The following is a 13,476-nucleotide window of genomic DNA, read 5'->3' on the forward strand; positions in this document are numbered from 1 at the left end:
GCTTAGAGGACTCGGCACAATGTCTAGCACACTATCTATTTATTGAGTCTCTCTGACTGCTGGTGGGAGGAGCCGGTTTGAGCTACCTTGAGCTGAAATAGGAAACATTTTCTGAAGACAGTAAGAGCCCTGGTACCTGCGAGTGGGCCTTAGGAAGAGTACCACAGCCTGTATCTCTTTGATGCAGACTTTGCCCTTCTCTTTTCTCACAAATAGTCTTCCTCTTCTTTTCTAGGTCACATGAATGATGAAAACTATCTACCCCACATTCTCAAAATCTCTCTCTCAAGATTTCAGTTTCAATTTCAGAGGACACAGGAACTAATAGACCAACTTGGTTAACTGCCCTCTCTTAGTACAATCATCTGTGACCAGGGATTCAGGACCATTTTCTATAATGAGGATGCAAGAGACAATTAAGGGAGTTATTGTGGGCTGGGCAGAGAGGTATAGAGATGCCCACCATATGTACAGCTATTACTAGCTACTGTTATGTGAACATCAAGACAACTCTAATATGTCAGAAATGTGCTATCACTGGCTTTTCCTTAAAACAACTTCATATGAAATAATTGACATTCAGCAAGCTGCACGGGGGCTCAGTGGTAAAGAGTCTGCCTGTAACGTAGGAGACTCAGGTTCAACCCCTGGGTTGGGAAGATCCCCTGGAGGAGGGCATGGCAGCCCACTGCAGTACTCTTGTCTGGAGAATCCCACAGACTGATGAGCCTGGTGGGCTACAATCCACAGGGTGGCAAAGAGTCAGACATGACCCAGGCGACTGAGCACACACACAGGCTGCACATGTTTGCTGACGTTTTACCATATGCATATACCTACAAAGTCACCACCATAACCAAGAGAAAAACAAATCCATCGTCCAAAAGTTGACTTGTTCTCCTATGTAATCCCTCCTTCCCATCCTCTTTACAGGCAACCATTATTAAAGATTAGTCTGCATGTTTTAAGAATTTTATGTAAATGGAATCATATAGTACATATATTCTCACCTGGCTTCTTCTATTCAGCATAACTATTTTGAGATTCCTCCCTGCTATTTTCTTATGAATAATTCATTCTTTTGCATTCCCTTGTGTGGATAAATAATAATTTGGTTACTCGTTTATCAAATAAGGCTTTTTAGTGATTGCTATTTGAGATCATTTTTCATTTCTAATGTAAGTTTTTAGAACTTATTTCTCCCCCTAAACATTGCTTTAGTGGCATTTCTGAAATTATTAGATACTATAATTTCATTTTTATTCAGTTCAAAATACTTTCTTATTTACCATTTGTTTTTTCTTTGACACCATTTAGAAGTGTGTTATTTTAGTATCCTAATATTTGGAGACTTCCCAGAGATCTTAGTGTTAGTGATTCTAATTTACTTCCATTGTAGTCAAAGAACATACTTTATATGACTAATATTTTTAGAAGTTCACCTGAAATTTGTTTCATTCATAATATGATTTTAGTAAGTATCTGTGTGTTCTTAAAGAGAATGTGTATTGTGCTCTCCTTAGATAGAATGTTCTATATTTAAATGTCAATTAGGTCAAGTTGTTTGCAGCATCATATAAGTATTTTTTATTCTTGCTCATTTTCTGTCTTTTTCTGCCAGTTATTAACAGAGGGTTATTAAAATCTCCAACTATAAATATTGATTTGCCTATTTCTTCTGGCATCTCTAACAATTTTTACTTCATGTATTTTGAAGTTATGGGTAAATAAAATTTATAATATTCATACTCAGTTAACTGACCTTTTCTACATAATGACCTTCTTTAGCCTTGGTAATATTCTTTCCTCTGAAATATACTTTGATATTAACATAGCTACTCCAGCCTTCTTTTGATATTTTCTTTTAATTAGATTGATTTGTTTGATGATTTGATTTTTGTTTGTGTGCTATTGTTGTTTCAGATAAAAGGGTAAATTTTGTCTCTGCTACTCCATTTCAGCTATAAGCAGAAGCCCCAGTCAAATGTTATTAACCACAGTCTACTAAGGAGAAAATAGTCACTAGAAATTTTTTGACTTGCTCAAGGTCATATAGCTGATTACTATTTGCTAAGTAGAGATACAGCATTGGCAGAGAAGCAGTGCTTCACATAACCCATCTGCATTTCAGTCCCTAGGACAAAAGGGACAAGAAAGTATTTTATGTGGAGAAGTAAGACAGCTGATTAAGGAGACATGATGGATGAAACTTCCTTGTTTTGTTGACAGTCAAACCTAAGTCAAAGTCACTGAAAACTGTTAAGAATAAGAATTCCTTGTACTTACAAAGGAGAGATTATGAGACCATTTACCTAATGGATTATTCCAGAAAAATCTCAGTGTCAATCTAGAGGGACACTCAGGCATTTAGGATGACCCAATACACAGGAAATCAGTCCTCAATATTCATTGGAAGGACTGATGCTGAAGCTGAAGCTCCAATACTTTGGCCACCTGATGCGAAGAACTGAGTCATTAAAAGAGACCCTGATGCTGGGAAAGATTGAAGGCAGGAGGAGAAGGGGACGACAGAGGATGAGATGGTTGGATGGCATCACTGACTCAGTGGATGTGAGTTTGAGCAAGCTCTGGGAGTTGGTGACAGACACGGAAGCCTGGCGTGCTGCAATCCATGGGGTCGCAAAGAGTTTCACACAACTGAGTGACTGAACTGAACTGACCTAATTTGCAGGCAGGTCCCCCTGAGTCAGAGCTCATCCTGCTCAGATCTGCTAGACAGGCATCCCTGTGGAACACGGGCTTCCCTCCCCTGCCCTTCTGAACAGCATTTACATAAAAATGGTGACACCAGACTGCCCAACACCCAGTAAACAATCTAAATATTACAACCATTGTGCTTCAATGCTCAATCATTTAGTCGTATCCGCCTCTTTGCAACCTCATGGACTGTAGCCTGCCAGACTCCTCTGTCCTTGGGATTTCCCAGGCAAGAACATTTTCGTGGGTTTCCACTTCCTCCTCCGGGGGATATTGCTGACTCGGGGATCAAACCCGTGTCTCCTGCATTTCCTGAATTAGCAGGTGGATTCTTTACCACTGTATCACCTTCTGTACCATAATGTGTTCGTAATAAGAAGTGAGAAAGGAAATCTCATTTGGACAACAAAACGCCCGTCCTGTAAGTTCAAACTGACGCAGACATCATGTGCTTCCGTGGCCTTAGATGTCAAGAATACCAGCACACAAATAGCCATCATGTAACTCCCTGGAAGTGGGAACATAGCTTAGATGCCGGATAAGAGGATGGAATTTCCATCCCTCTAAAACCTGCGTGGTAGTGCAAAAACAATCAATTCTATGACAAATTTAGAAAATAGCGGTTAAAACAGAAGTAAGCATTTAACTCTTTTTATCTGACAGGAAACCCAAGACAGAAATAGCAGATTAACACAGACAAGTATAGCTGTTTGAAGTTCCAGATTTTACTCTAAGTGGTACTCTGTAGTTTATAAATACATTTTTATGACACATCATTAAACTTGTTAGCCTGCCAGGTAAAAGGCATTCACTATGTCTCCCTGTTTGTCAGGTTTAGGAGTTCCTACACAAATTTCATTTGCTTCATTTTAATTATTTGGGATATCAACTTTTCATATCTTTTGATTAAAGCCAATTTTTTCTTCCTTTCTTAACTGCATTTTTGTGCACATCTTGGAATTCACGAGCATGTCATGGAGATCAAAATATAGCTGGGAAATGAGTAGCTAGCAGGATGAGTCACAGTCTAATGTCTGATTGCTCTCACATCAAAGAGATCATATGCAGAAATTCAGAAACATTTCATATTTTGCTCATGTTATGATGTCTTCAAATCTCACCTTCACACTTGCTGCAGAAATTATTACAAAGTTCTCCCAGCTACCTGGTGTATAAGACAATCATCAAAGTCACATTCTCATCTATTCATCATTATGCTGTGCCAGTCTGCCATAGTATTTGAAAGGCTAGGCTTAAAAAAAACAAAAATACTGCTTGCTAACTGGAGTCAAGCTGTGTGTGTGTTTTGGGGGGCTTGATTATACCTATAGAATGACACAATATGTCCTGTCTGTACAACGTCTGATGTCTGTGAACCTCAGGCTGTATTCCTGGTTTGGCTGGTGGCTACGGCAATTAAAAAAAAAAATACAGTATGATGTTGAAAGGAACGTTATCAATTCAGGGTTTATTTACTGACAACATTCCAGCAACACGTGATGCAGTCAAAACTGTTAAAAGAGCCTTTTGTATTTCACAAGGAATATAAGAATATTGGACTGATGCTGTTTCACTGACAATAAACATTGATGCTATGGCTTTATTCCAGTTAAGTTCCTTGTCCTCTCTTCTCCCTTTGTCTTCCGATCTTCCACCTCCACCCTCTGCCTCTGAGACAGAGTGTGGGGGAAGGAGCAGAAAGGGGAACAGGAAACTGTATCAATTGGTCAAAATACAAGTCTGGGTTATCCTTTAGACTTCGGCAACTCGATGTCACTAATTTCAAGTTTTAGTTCCGGCAACATAAGCCACTCCAAAATCTGAAAAAGGTGCTCTGACATCTCAAAGCAGCCATAAGTATCACAATGAACTGATGAAAAGGTTTTCATCGACTCTTGGCTGATATTTTTCCTCTCCTCAGTTCTTTACATGTACTCAGCAAATTTCATAATGCCTGGAACAGAGGCCAACTTTCCATTATAAACTCTGACTCAAATTTATTTGTCCATTCTCTGACTCCTTCATTAGGATTGTGTCCACACGGACACACGTCAGGCCTTTATTCCCCATCTACTCCCTGTACCTGGAACAGAGCCTGATTCACTACAGGAGCTCAAGGACTCTTTGTTGAGTGGCTACATTAAAACTGACCCAAGAGCTGCACGGCAAACGTAATGCCACAGAAGGATGTTCCCCCCTTCCACAGTGTTTGGTGATTTATAGAAACAGGGTTGTCAGGGTTTACAAATGCACTGAACACTTCTGCCTGCGTGCATGCCAAGTTGCTTCAGTCATGTCCAATTCTTTCTGACTCGATGGACTATAGCCCGCCGGGCTCCTCTGTCCATGGAATTCTCCAGACAAGAATACTAGAATTGCCATTTTCTTTTCCAGGGTATCTTCCCAACCCAGGGATCAAAACCACATCTTCTGCATTTCCTATATTGGCAGGTGGGTTCTTTACCTCGGAAGCCCGAACACTTTTGACATACATGTTATTCAAACAGCAAAATGTTGAATGATAAGAAAACTATCTCAGTAAAAACAAGAAGCTAAAGGTGATATTTACAGTATCTGTGTGTTTGTTTCACTGGGAGAAAGAACCATTAATTTTTCTAGCAATTAATTAAAACTAAAACCATTAATTCCAGCGTTTTCGTTTAAGGCACTCTGACATCTCAAAGCATCCATCAAAATAATGAACTAATGACAGGATTTTCACCAGTTCCCAGCTGGTGGCATCCTAGTACTTATAACTGCCCACCCAGACCCCCAGCAGGCATAGAAGGGATAAAGTTGGAGGAGCTGTACTCACCAGCCTTGATGTGGACATCCTGACTTCTAATTTTCCCTGAAGGATTTTCAGCTGTGCAATAGTAAGTATTATCATGGATTAAGGTACTAAAGCTTGAAGGAGGGAAGGGGAAAATCTGGAGAGTGCCGTTGGGGTGGACGTGGCGGATTCCGGGGACATCGTAGATCTCCTCGCCCGTCGCTAGGTACCATCTGAGAGACACAGGAGGGATCCCCGCTGCAGGGCAGGGCACCAGGGTCCCCGTGGTGCTCGCAAACACTACCTCTTGCAGAGATGCATTGACAAAGTAGAGGCTGGAGTGAAGGTCCTCACTGAAAACTGCAAGGAGACAACACAAGGGTGTGTCAGAAACGTGCACCTTCTGCACTTATCTTTGAACACATCATATCAACATGTTGACATGTCAACCTGACCTCAACAGGTTATTTGGAGAAATAGTCACAAGGCTTGACGAAAACTTAATTGTTCAAAATTGCTCAACCTACTATGGACAGAGAGGCACCAGCTTCATTTCACAATTTGTACACAAATTAAGTTATGGATGTGCTCAGTGGTGTCTGACTCTGCAACCCCATGGACTATAGCCCACCAGTTTCCTCTGTCCACGGAATTTTTCAGGCAAGAATACTGGAGTGGGTTGCCATTTCTGACTCCAGGGGATCCTCCAGACCCAGGGATCCCACCCGTGTCTCCTGCATCTCCTGCATTGGCAGGTGGGTTCTTTACCACTTTGCCACCTGGGAAGCCCAACACAAATTAAGTTAACCTGGAGCTTAAACTTTGAATAGGTGAATTTTCAGCCCCGTGTCCAGAGCCCTATTCTGTCTCCATGGCACTGACCACTATCGGAATTTATTTGGGGTTTTGTATTCATTTATTGTTTGTTGACCTGTCTAGAATGTAAAGCTCATGAAACAAAGCCATAATTTGCTCACACAATTGCCTAGGGCACAGAGCAAAACAAGCCATGGGCATTTCATAAGGAGAAGCTACGTGAGTGAATCACTAGATCCGGTTGCTAGAATCAAATCGCTCTGATTGAAAGTGTGCATTGAGAACTAATTTTGAATGAAATTAGTCACAAATTTTTAAAATTACAATTGAAGATCTGGATGTAAAGCATTTTGGAAAGGCCAGTTGGTTTTCTGAAAATCAATCCAATCAACAAGGTGATTTTTTTGATGTTGTTGAAAATATGTTGTGATAATAAAGAGAACTTAGACAAAAGTATCATTCAATTCCACCAGGCTATGGCAGATTCTGTTTCACTTACTCTTCTGGTCCATCCACCTACAGCCTATAGGGTTAAACTATGTCATAATATGCACACATGAAACAGGCAGTTGTTACAGACTCTGCTTCATACTCTTAACACTATTTCATACACATAATGTCATGTTTCAGACTTCACAAGTACAGATGACTCTGAACAACACTGATTTGAACTGGGTGGGTCCACTTATACACAGGCAGTTTTCAACAGGAAATTCTACAGTGTTATACCATCCTTGGCTGGTTGGATCTTTGGATACAGAGGAACTGTGGACAGAGAAAGCAGACTGTAAGTTATAGGTGTATGCACATCTTATATAAAATGATTTTCTAAACTAGTTCCCTGACTTGGGCTGCCTCAGTTGTTTCTGTTTTAATTATTGCAAATAAAATGTCTGCAAAGGTTTCCAGGAATTTATTGAGAGACTACATTGTACTCATTGACAGCTGTGGACTGTTCTTTCCATGAAGCAAAACAATCCAACTTCTAGAATCCAAAACTTAAACAAAAGATGTACAAATGCAATGAAGACCTACTTCTCAGACATTTATGTTTCTGTGTGGCTTTCTAAAAACAAATGCATACCCTGTCACATGTTCACAAGAGAGTAAAGAAGCCCTGCGCTGTTCTTAGTCACTCAGTCATGTCCAACTCTTTGTGACCCCATGGACTACAGCCTGCCAGGCTCCTCTGTCCATAGGGATTCTCCAGGCAAGAATATTTAAGTGGGTTGCCATGCCCTCCTCCAGGGGATCTTCCCAATCCAGGGATTGAACCTAGGTCTCCCACATTGCAGGCAGAGTTTTTAACATTTGAGCCACCAGGCAAGCCCAAGAATATTGAAGTGGGTAGCCTATCCTTTCTCCAGGGGATCTTCCTGACCCAGGAGTCAAACCAGGGTCTCCCGCATTGCAGGAAGATTCTTTGCTAGCTGAGCTACCAGGGAAGCCCAAAGAAGCCCTAGATACTGGGAATTAACCTCACTGGGCAGAGATGAGAATAACATTTGCTGAGTGCCCCTGCCATGCCAGGCAATATTATGAGACGGAGGTGTTATTTCATTTACTCCTGTGTACAATAACCCTGCCAGGTTAGACCAGGCTCTGCTCCACAGAAGATGAGGTGGAGACTCAGAGGGGTTGTCCCTGGAGCAAGGACTCAGGGTAGGAGATTGCAGAACCAGGACTCAGTCTCCCTGATGAAGATTTTATTTCATTACTTGGCTGCCCTTACTGTTCAAAGGCAAATCTTGGGAAAGCTCTGTTCACGAACTTTGCCATCCTCCACATATGCTCCTTAGAGACCCACCTGCTTTCTCTTGGTCACTGTCACCAGCGGTAATCAGAAGTTTGGCCATGGTCAATGCTGGCTATCTTTGAGCAGGCAGCAGAGTGAACACCATTCATCAAGAGAGGACAGAAAAAAATACACTGTGTAAAAGTGACAGATTTACCCAAAGAGAAGACAGAAAGAGGTGTTCCTCAAGTAGTAACTATTTGATGGTTTTCTCTCCCAACCATACCTAAAGTCTTAACAATACTTGGTAAATCAGAATATGGAAGCTATTGCTAACTAAGAAATTGGCTCAGACCAGAAGCACAGTTAATAGCCAAACATTGCAGCTTCCAACTCAAATGAAAATGCTGATAGTAGCACTGTGGGTTTGAGCTTTTTAGGAAACTGACATCACCCCAAACATATTGTTAGGAACGAGGTAACTGTCACTCTTGAGGCTAATTAATTCCACCCCAATTCTTTTCTTTCCCTACCCACATTACTCCTCTGTCAACTGAATTGTACGTGATTCAAACCAAGTAAAATTTAGTCAAATTTGAATTTACTCTTTTGTGTCATAAAAGTTGCCTTGTGAAGAATAGCAGTCTTTGAAAATGTGAATGCATGTAAGAAATATTTCTTAATTAAATGTATATTTTCTACTATAAGCCACATTCCAAGAGGCAGCTTATGAAATTATTTAAATGACTTTGAGAAAATGCAAATTAAATGTTTAATCCTTGCAGTTAAAGAGATAAGTGACCTCTGGGGGATTACTGTCACTTCTCCTTACATTTTTTAGATATTCCACTTGAGTCTTTCTATTTCACACCACTGGGTTTAATAATGTAACACAAACTTGCTTTCTAAGATACACATCATATGGCCACAGGCAAAAGAAAACCCAAACTACATTCCAACAGTTTTTATTTCTTTCATCCAAGGGCCCATCCATCTGCTTAAATAGTAGTACTTTATTTATGGAGTGTTGTATGCACTTTATACACAATAATGTTTGCTCCCTCCAATAAGGGCATAGGCAATCTTAATGTGAAGTGTTTGTGTGTGTGTGTGTGTGTGTATGCATGTGAGAGAGAGAGAAAGATCTTTAAAAATAATTGTAGTTTATTAGCGCTCAACAAAACACTTGGCAGAATCTTGTGAGAGTCAAGGTATAAAATCATGGGGTGTAAACACTAAGGGTAGTAAAGGAAGGAGCTGTGGAGAATTGTTTTTTCATTTGCAGATTTCCCATATTTTATACTCTTATAACAGATGGTATAACCAAGACTCCAGTGACAAACATAAAGGAGAACGTTACACTTAAAAGAAAAATAAGTCAATATTGCTCTCTTTAAAATTCAAATATGACAAAGTGAAAGAAGTAACTGGGAGAAACTTTACAGGGTGCAATGACACAACCATTCATGCATGCAACAGTATTTACTGGGCATCTGCTCTTGCCAGGCCTCATGCAAGGTCAAGGTTACACACGTCTGCAGGAGTCATGTCACTGCTCTCCAGGAATTTCTGGTCTAGAGGACTGCATGGTCATTAAACAAGATCAGTGATAATTATTTTTCTTATTGTTTAGTTGCTAAGTCTTGTCCAACTCTTTTGTAACCCCATAGACTGTGTAGCCCCCCAGGTTCCTCTGTCCACAGGATTTCCCAGGCAAGAATACTGGAGTGGGTTGCCATTTCCTTCTCCAGGGGATCTTCTTGACCTGGGGATTGAACCTGAGTCTCCTGCATTAGCAGGCAAGTTCTTTGCCACTGAGCCACCAGGGATTATCAACAATATGCTATAGACTCATAAATGATAGAGAAACTAACCCAACCTGGGAAAGATGAAGGTAGCTTCCCAAAGGGCAAGGGAAAGAAGATTCTAGGCAGAAGGCATAGACACAGCAGGACACTGAGTTATCAAAGGCAGGAGGGAGGTGAGAAGATGCCAACTACCATCATATACCAAGGAGAGGGTGAAGAACAAGAAGAGACAAAAACCAGAGATGGATTCTCAGGGATAGTTAATATATAAAAAGTGAGCAATGGATATCTGACCATGGACTTGCACCGAAATACATAATGAACTCCTGCAAGTCAACAATAAAAAAAATAATCTAAATAAAAAATGGGCAAAAGACTTGGATGATCACTTCACAAAGGCCAATATATAAATAGCCAATAAACACATGAAAAAATACTCAATGGCAATAGTCATCATGGAAATGTAAATTGAAAAGCACAGGGCTTACCATTACACATATAACTGAATAACTAAAATAGAAAAGACAGACTATAATGAGCGTCTCAAGGGTGTGAGGCTACATGAAACAGAGACACTGCAGGTGGAAATGTAAACTGATAAAATTATTGTGGAAACTATCCACCAGTAACTGCCATAGCTAAACCTACGCATACCCCATGACTCAACAATTCAGTTCATAGGTATTTATCCAACAGAAATCCACCCATACACTCATAAAAAATAAACATCACATTCATAGCAGTACTAGTTGTGAGTCCCAAACTATAAACCACTCAGATATGATCAATAATAATGTACTCAGTCACTCAGTCATGTCTAACTCTTTGTGGTCCCAAGGACTGTAGCCCAATAGGCTTCTCCGTCCCTGGAATTTTCCAGGCAAGAATACTGGAGTGGGTTGCCACTTCTTACTCCAGGGTTTCTTCTGACCCAGGGACTGAATCCGCCATCTCTTTCATCTCCTGCATTGGCAGGCAGATTCTTTACCACTAGCACAATCTGGGAAGCCTAATCAATAATAAAAACTGGATGAATGTACTGTTACACATTTCAACATCAAATAACTAAATAAAAATAAGAATGAACCATTACAAACAAAATGGTTGTGAATCTCACAACCATAACGTTGAAGGAAAGCAGATACAATGAGAGTGCATAACTTATTATTCCGTTTATATCAAGCATAAAATAGAAAAAATAATAATCCATGATGTTAATAGTCAAGATAATGATGATTCATGGGGGCGGTGGCGGGGGGGGCGGTGTGTGGACATAGAGAATAGAAATGAGATGAGGGTCTATCCAGACTGCTGGCTGTCTTCATTTTCTCGACTTGGGTGCTGGGTACACTGATGAATTTAGCTCATGAAAATTTCATTAAGCTGTACTCTGTGAATATGCACACTTCTCTGTATGTATTCTATACTTCAATTAAAACAATATTTTAAACAAATGGGGAAAGAAAGAACCATCATGAAGATAAAGAATAAATTATGAGCTCAGTAGCCCAGATCCTAGTGAGAATGATGCCTTAGAAACAAAGACAACATTTTTAGAAGTCAACCAGCAGTTTTCAACAGTGTCAACTTCCTCACAAAGATCAGAAAACATGAAAACTAAACAGACCATTAGATTAGCAAACTGGGTATATTTATTTGAATAGAAATGCCATTTAGGACCAAAATGCTTCTATTGTTTTCACAGGAAGATGTGACTGAATGTCCTTAGTAAAATGAACTGCTTTGATAAAGGTCTTCCAAAATGAAAAGGAAGATACCTAAGCCTTCAGCAAATATTACATAGAAAGCATAACCCTTAGCTGATTCCTGGACTCTAGACTGTTCTCACATTAGCACAAGTGCTTTGAAATTTAGTGTCATCTTGATCAGACAGTCTGAAAGCAGATAAATAGATGGTCTCATAGAGACTAGGAAAGCATTCCAAAGGTCTACGAAATAATTTCAAGTTAGGTTATAAAACACGCTCATATGTTAGAGCAATTCTTCTTTTAACTCTAATATATTTCAATCATTCTATCTATTCCCCAGCACTGTAGATCCAATGTCACTGTCCTCATGAATAAGAACTGGATAAAACTTCACAGTGACATAGAACTTAGAAATATAAAATTCTGTCTCTGTCCATGAAAAAACAAAACAGGAACTAGATTTACCCTCTTGTAAGTAAGCATTCAGGCAATACAAAACAGTAAGTTCTAAAAGCAGGAAAGAAATGAGCTGTGTCCCACTAGCAGTCAGCTTAAAGCCTGGAAAGGAAAGTGTTAGTCACTCAGTCATGTCTGACTCTGTGTGACCCCATGGACTGGAGCCCACCAGGCTCCTCTGTCCTTGGAATTCTCCAGGCAAGTATACTGGAGTGGGTTGCCATTTCCTTCTCCAGGTTAAAGCCTGGAGAAAGTTCCCAAGTCATCCCAAAAGGAAGGAAACCTAAAAAGAACTTGGTGGAATTTCTGAGTTGGGCCTGAGGAGGCCAAACACACTGGATTTGAAAAGCAAAGAGAAGGAAGTTGCATGGAGAAGGAATTCCGGAGAACTGAAGAAGGTCCCCTTTTATGAGTCTTAGGTTTGGACTGATACTTACATGTGTGTGATTAAACCACTCATGCTGATTAAGAAACACTAGAAAGAAGCAGGTGGAAAACCCCTGAAGCTCACACAGGGGAGGGACTAGTTCATCTAATAGACAGCTTATTAAAAAGCAGAGACATCACTTTGCCGAGAAAGGTCCATATAGTCAAAGCTATGGTTTTTCCAGTAGTCATGTACGGATGTGAGATTTGGAACATAAAGAAGGCTGAGCACCAAAGAACTGATGCTAGGAGATCTAACCAGTCAATCCTGAAGGAAATCAACTCTGAATATTCATTAGCAGGACTGATGCTGAAGCTCCAGTACTTCGCCACCTGATTCAAAGAACCAACTCAATGGAAGAGACACTGATGCTGGGAAAGACTGAAGGTAAAAGGAGAAGGGGGCAGCTGAAGATGAGATGGTTAGATAGCATTGCTGACTCAATGGACAAGAATTTGACAAATCCAGGAGACGGTGGAGGACAGAGGAGCCTGGAGTGCTGCAGTCCATGAGGTCACAAAGAGCCGGACATTACTCAGAGACTGAACAACAGCAACACGGCTGATTCACATTATTGTGAATCAGAAACTACACAACATTGTAAAACAATTATACTCTAATTAGAAAATAAATTTTAAAAAAGAAAGCAAAGAGAAGGAATTCCATGGAAAGGGAATTCCAGATATCTGAAGAAGATTCCCTTTGATGAGTCTTAGGTGTGGACTGTTATTTACATGTATGTGAGGAAACTACTGATGCTGGATAAGAAATAGCAGAAAGGAGCAGGTGGAAAATCCCCAAAGCTTACATAGAGGAGGGGTTAGTTCATGTTCCAGCCAGAGAGGAAAGAACTAGTAGACGGGGTATCAGACAGAGCACTCAAAAGTATATTTCATCACTACCAGGGGCCAAATTAATCACAAAAAGAGTTTAAAAGGGATGGATTCCAGAAGGAATTAAGTTGAACCCAAGGAACTTAACTGCACAATACACCAATTTCAATGCTGGTTAATGAAAAGAAACAAAGTCCAACA

General features: G+C 40.2%; 1 protein-coding gene across 1 annotated transcript in view; it reads right to left on the reverse strand.

The window, feature by feature from the left end:
• Positions 1–13,476, reverse strand: part of DSCAM (DS cell adhesion molecule) — an 806,431-nt gene that overhangs the window by 645,181 nt on the left and 147,774 nt on the right. The window contains exon 2 of the mRNA XM_043474457.1: positions 5,534–5,851. Coding sequence (XP_043330392.1) covers positions 5,534–5,851 — 318 coding nt within the window. The remainder of the gene's footprint in view (positions 1–5,533; positions 5,852–13,476) is intronic.

Source organism: Cervus canadensis, chromosome 7 (assembly GCF_019320065.1).
Source record: "Cervus canadensis isolate Bull #8, Minnesota chromosome 7, ASM1932006v1, whole genome shotgun sequence".
Classification (NCBI taxonomy): Eukaryota; Metazoa; Chordata; class Mammalia; order Artiodactyla; family Cervidae; genus Cervus; species Cervus canadensis.